The sequence below is a fragment of the Chiloscyllium plagiosum genome, chromosome 22, assembly GCF_004010195.1.
Source record: "Chiloscyllium plagiosum isolate BGI_BamShark_2017 chromosome 22, ASM401019v2, whole genome shotgun sequence".
Classification (NCBI taxonomy): Eukaryota; Metazoa; Chordata; class Chondrichthyes; order Orectolobiformes; family Hemiscylliidae; genus Chiloscyllium; species Chiloscyllium plagiosum.
Window position 1 is genome coordinate 12,974,292 of NC_057731.1, and position 6,271 is coordinate 12,980,562.

A 6,271-nucleotide genomic window follows, 5' to 3' on the forward strand; every position below is an offset into this window, starting at 1 on the left:
TTCAAAGTGTCACATGACACATCCTCATGACAAACAATGGTATATTGGTTCCCGCTGACACACATTATCAATTGGCACACAACCCACTCACACTTGTGCTGCTCAAGACAAAATGATAACAGACATTATCAGCGAGGTTAGTAAATCCAGTAAACATTATTCAGTCCTGGTAAGGCCTGTAGTTTCAGTTAATTTCTGTTTAGATGGCCACATTTTTTGGGTAAATTCTATCCTACTCTTGGCAATAATCTTAATGAAACGTTTCTCATGACATTCTGTCCAAAGTCGAGCATCTAAGATCCCATAACTGGTACCTCTGAAGCTGATGTTAAAGTCATTGGCTAATGATGATGGCCAATGGCTAATACAAGTACAGTATCTGCCATTTGAATTGTGGACACTTTAAGCAGTCCGAGACTGTACGAGAATTAAAACATCCCTTAAACCCCAATCAATAAAGGCTGAATCCTATGACTATAATGAACCATTCAATCTTTAAGGCACTTTTATCCTTCAAACACCACACCAATACAATTATATGAAAATTATATTTAGTTTTATTAAATTATAATAAATGTATAAAATTCTATAGCCAATATATTATTCCGATACAAGAAAAACAATATAAAATAGCATTTTTCATGACACAAGTAATGTTTAAAGTGCATTGTAAAGAAACTGTACATTATACAAAGTCAAGTGTTAGTCTTGTACAAATCACTGGCCAGCAGTCCAAGTCCTTCTCCATCAATGTCCAAACCTTCAGGAGCAAACAAATGCAAGTCTTTTCTTTCGTTCTTAAAAAGAGTAGGAGCAAATCACTGACTCTTGCTGTGTAGTGTACTGTAAGTACCCAACAGTTTGTCCCAGTGAGTAAAGTAAGGCGCATAGTTAGTTTTGAACTTCATGTGGTGGAGGTCGTGGTGAGGAGCCCCTCCGTACAGCCCGAAAGGCACCAGCCTGTGGGTGGACCAGGGCAGGTCGTAGCCGGAGTGGTCCTCCACCGACAGCCAGATGTTGCAGACGAAGAACAGCAGCGTGGTGAGGGGATGGCAGCGCAGAATGACCGGGTTGATGGCGGCAAAGAAACCCAGCGACAGGGTCTCCCAAGCTCCCGAGTACTCGGTGGCCAGGGCGAACGTGGCTGTGTACTTGTGGTGGACCTTGTGGAAGGTGCGGTACAGCCAGGGCACTCGGTGGTGCAGGAGGTGCCACACAAAGTACTGGAAGTCGAAGAGCAGCAGGCAGGCAGCGATGTCCAGTAGGAGGCGGTGCAGCTCGGGGGCTGAGGGCGGCAGCTGGACTGGGCGCCAGTACCAGTGGGCCACCGACAGCGGGAAGATGTAGAGCAGGTGGTTGTACAGGGTCTGAGCCACGCAGCTCGCCATCATCCCCAGGCTCGGGTTACTCTGAGCCTGGATCTTGTATTTCCTCAGGGAGGGCAGCTTCTTCGCCAGCAGGTCCAGGGCGATGTAAGGCAGGCAGAAAGTCGAGTAGACCACCAAGGAGAAGGTGACTGGGAAGAAAGGAGACTTCATCCATTGCTGCTTGGCCCGCACCAGGTCCCAGACGGGCTGGAGGAGAAGCCCAGTCTCCAGTGGTGTACTCCCCATGTGGGTAGCGTTGTAACCAACAGCGCTACTCATGACTGCTCGGCGCTGTGACTGTGTGTCTCTGTGTGTGTTGATTTGTTCCACGCTGCACTCTCGCTGCTTTTATTTGCAAAGGGGCGTGACACTTTCTCTTCTACAGCTTCCTCTCTGGAAACATTGATCCCACTCCAGCCGTTCTTCCGACTCAGGTAGACAAAATAAAAAAAAAACCTCTTTATTGGCAAGTACTGATCTCTGCCAACAATCAGTGCCAGCAACTTGGCGAAATGTCACTTTATTTTTGTTTTTAGCGTTAAGGCCAATTCGGTTTCCCTTTCGAGACGTGACCCACTGGATTAACCTCCTCGGAACCAACACTTCGAGCGCAATTCCTGTTTCGGTACTTGGTGAATCAGTGAAGGGTCAGAGAAGGGATCAGAGACTCTTCTTGCCCCCCCCCCCCCCACCCGTGACCGTGTCTACGCCTGCAGAATATCCCCCCCGTCCCTGGACCTTGTCAACACCCCAATTCGATGTTTAAAGTAGTCAAGGATTTGCAGACGCCGATTTAACACACATGATCAGCTTTAAACTTGTAAGCCGAGGATGGATCGGATAATATTTTAAGTTTCATTACGTGGGCACCAAACCCCATGTATTTAGGCTCGAAATGGAATTGTACCCGTCTGGTTGTCCAGGATAGCACAGCATTCAGAACTGGGTTGCAGCTGGGATGTTCAAAACAAGTTGAGGGGAACCTGTAATAAACTTTGCAGTGTTATTGTCCCCCTTTTTAATCTCAAATTCCCCTGGTGACTCGGCTGGCATTTCTCTAGAAATGTGCCTTTTATGTGCGGACTTGCTTATGTTCTTTTATTAATGTGTGGATTTGTTGTTTTTAATGTGAGGACTTGTCTTTTTTATGTGATAACTTTTTTTTTCTGTCTGTTCTCTTGCCTGCTTATCGAAAGGCTATTTTTTTAAAAAAAGAAAAATTACATATAAAATACTGGGCATACGGAAAGTAATTTCATTCATTAAAAGGGAAAGTCAAATGTGTTTTGTCCCAGAACACCTTGTGGCACCCTGGTATTTCATTGAGAGATTAAAAAAAAAATTAACTCAAAGTATTTCCAGTCATTGGCACCTTACCAAAGGGTTCTCGCATGTTTCTGATTTGAATAACACCCTACAGTGAGCATATGGGGACTGCTCTCTCTGCCGGTCCCTCTTCTTGATGTCTCTCACTGTGAGAGGGAGAACGGTTCACATGTAAACTTATCTGATAGTTATGATTACCATCTGGCAAAGGAAATAAAACGTCAAAAGGGGAGTTTTTAAACAACAAAAAATAAATGAATGTCAAAAGTAAACCTCAAATACAATACGTGAATGCAATGTTTTATCTCACTGTTCATTCAATGTGTCTGGCTCAAAATTCTGAAACCCTATACAGTATATAGCAATATGGTGGTAGTAACTTCAGTCTACGCCGCTCTTAAAAATATCACCTTATCTGGGGAAGTGATGAATTGATCGCTTCTTGTATCTTGTATGTGACTCTGTGGGAAAGGCATTGCATTCCAGTGAGGTCCACACCCAAAAATATGTCACCCTAAATGTCCGCAATTTCTATATTTATTACTTCCTTTCCACTGCCAAATGCACACAACAATCACTACGCAATCAACCATGGATGGCATTAACCATGACGAGCAACGCATTGCTTTTCATTTGACAACTCTCCAAGATATTCGCAATACCTATGCTAGTGAAACGTGATTCTGTTTGATGGAATCAATGGCTTAGTTCAGTACCTGTCTTGTGGTATTGATGGACTGAAAGGGCCTGGGTTCAAGTCCCACCCGTGTCATAACATCCCTGAATTGGTGGATGTTTATTTTTAAAAGAATTACCTCAGTTTGGATTGACTTATTTAAAGTTTCTGTGGATTACAACTAAGATTGTTGAAAAATTCCATCTGTCAGCTTTAAGAATGTTTGCTTGTGACTCTGCCTTCAAGTTTCTGTAATTGCCTAAGGAGTTTATATGTTCATGTTGCCGAATTTCGCAGAAGGTTCAAGTAAAATTAAGTTGCTTATTCAGTGCAAAACACCACAATTGTCAGAAATCTGAGCTACAAACAGAAGATGCTGAAAATACTCAGCACGTCTGGCAGCAGTCCAGAGAAACAGAAATAATCTTTACAACTCGTAACTCTTAATCAGCTTGGAAAGTACAGAGAGACAAAACAGGTTTTGATAGTGCTAAAGGACATGGAGTGGGTGGGGGTGTGGCACTGTTGTGGGGGAGGATAGAATAAAAATGCAGTGCTTTTTTCAGGCAAGTGTGATACAGTTCCAAAAGAGACATGGTGCAAGACAACAAATAAATACAATACAAGTAAGGCAATAAATGATGTAATCAGAGAAGGCCTGAATGTGAAATAACAGCTCGTCTAAAAATATCATTAAGGACGGTAGGCAGAGGTTGGTATGCCTGGAAGGCTTAAAGTGCACAATGCTTCATTTGAGAAGTGTAGGGGCAGAGAAGTCAGGATGAGAGTTGGATGCTTGACAGCATTTTGGACTCAAGATTGAGTTCAGCTATTTCAGACAAAGCCTCCACTCCTTTGCAGTTATAGTTAAGAACCTTCAATCTGAAACATTAACTCCACTTCCCTTTCCATAGATGGCCAGGCAAGTTGCATATTTATAGCCTTTTGCTGTTTTTATTACTTCATCACCTAAATTGGAAAGGGACTAATATACTGGCTGGGAGATTTGCTAGAGCTGCTCAGGAGGATTTAAACTGGTAAGGTGGGGGTGGGGGGGTTTGATGGGTGTGATCCAGGAGATAGTGAGGAAATAGATCAATCTGAGACTGACACAGTTGAAAACAAAGGCGAGCCAGACAATCAGGGCAAGCAGGGACAAAGCAGAAAACAAGGTAGAAATGGTAAGTTAAACTGCATTTATTTCAATGCATGGGGCCTAACAGGGGAGGCAGATGAACTCAGGGCATGGTTAGAAACATGGGACTGGGCTATCATAAAAATTACAGAAACATGGCTCAGGGATGAGCAGGACAGGCAGCTTAATGTTCCAGGATACAAATGCTACAGGAAGGATAGAAAGGGAGGCAAAAGAGGAAAGGGAGTGGCATTTTTGATAAGGGATAGCATTACTGCTATACTGAGGGAGGATATTCCCAGAAATAAATCCAGGGAAGTTATTTGGATGGAACTCAGAAATTAGAAAGGGATGATCTTTGTATTGGGATTGTATTATAGACCCCATGATAGTCAGAGGGAAATTTGTAAGGAGATCTCAGTTATCTGTAAGAATAATAGCAAGGTTATGGTAGGGGATTTTAACTTTCCAAACATAGACTAGGACTGCCACAGTGTTAAGGGTTTAGGTGGAGAGGAATTTGTTAAGTGTGTACAAGAAAATTTTCTGATTCAGTATGCGAATGTACCTACTAGAGAAGGTACAAAACTTGACCTACTCTTGGGAAATAAGGCAGGGCAGGTGACTGAGATGTCAGTGGGGGAGCACTTTGGCGCCAGCGACCATATGTCTATTATATTTAAAATAGTTATGGAAAAGGATAGACCAGATCTAAAAGTTGAAGTTCTAAATTGGAGAGAGGCCAATTTTGACGGTTTTAGGCAAGAACTTTCAAAAGCTGATTGGAAGCAGATGTTCGCAGGTAAAGGGACGGTTGGAAAATGGGAAGCCTTCAGAAATGAGATAACAAGAATCCAGAGAATGTATATTCCTGTTAGGAGGAAAGGAAAGGCTGGTAGGTATAGGGAATGCTGGATGACTAAAGAAATTGAGGGTTTGGTTAAGAAAAAGAAGGAAGCATATGTCAGGTATAGACAGGATAGATCGGGTGAAGCATTTGAAGAGTATAAAGGCAGTAGGAGTATACTTAAGAAAGAAATCAGGAGGGCAAAAAGGGGACATGAGATAGCTTTGGCAAATAGAGTTAAGGAGAATCAAAGGGTTTTTACAAATACATTAAGGACAAAAGCGTAACGAGGGAGAGAATAGAGCCCCTCAAAGATCAGCAAGATGGCCTTTGCGTCGAGCCACAGGAGATGGGGGAGATACTATAAATGAGTTTTTTGCATCAGTATTTACTGTGAAAAAGGACATGGAAGATATAGAATGTAAGGAAATAGATGGTGACATCTTGCAAAATGTCAATATTACAGAGGAGGAAGTGTTGGATGTCTTGAAATGTATAAGAGTAGATAAATCCCCAGGACCTGATCAGGTGTACCCTAGAACTCTGTGGGAAGCTAGGGAAGTGATTGCTGGGCCTCTTGCTGAGAAATTTTTAAATGTATTTGGAAAGGCAAGAACTGATTAGGGATAGCAACGTGGCTTTGTGCGTAGGAAATCATGTCTCACAAACCTGATTGAGTTTTTTGAAGAAATAACAAAGAAGATTAATGAGAGCAGAGTAGTAGATGTGATCTATATGGACTTCAGTAAGGCGTTCAACAAGGTTCCCCATGGGAGACAGGTGAGCAAGGTTAGATCTCATGGAATACAGGGAGAACTAGCCATTTGGATACAGAACTGGCTCAAAGGTAGAAGACAGAGGGTGGGGGGGGAGGGTTGTTTTTCAGACTGGAGGCCTGTGACCAGTGGAGTGCCACAAGG

At 42.9% G+C, this 6,271-nt stretch overlaps 1 protein-coding gene across 1 annotated transcript; it reads right to left on the reverse strand.

Moving 5' to 3' along the window:
- Positions 1–584: 584 nt before the first annotated feature.
- ch25h (cholesterol 25-hydroxylase) lies at positions 585–2,977 on the reverse strand. Its single transcript, XM_043712420.1, has one exon. The coding sequence runs from the start codon at positions 1,644–1,646 to the stop codon at positions 819–821; it is 828 nt and encodes a 275-aa protein (XP_043568355.1). The 5' UTR covers positions 1,647–2,977; the 3' UTR covers positions 585–818.
- Positions 2,978–6,271: the final 3,294 nt, after the last annotated feature.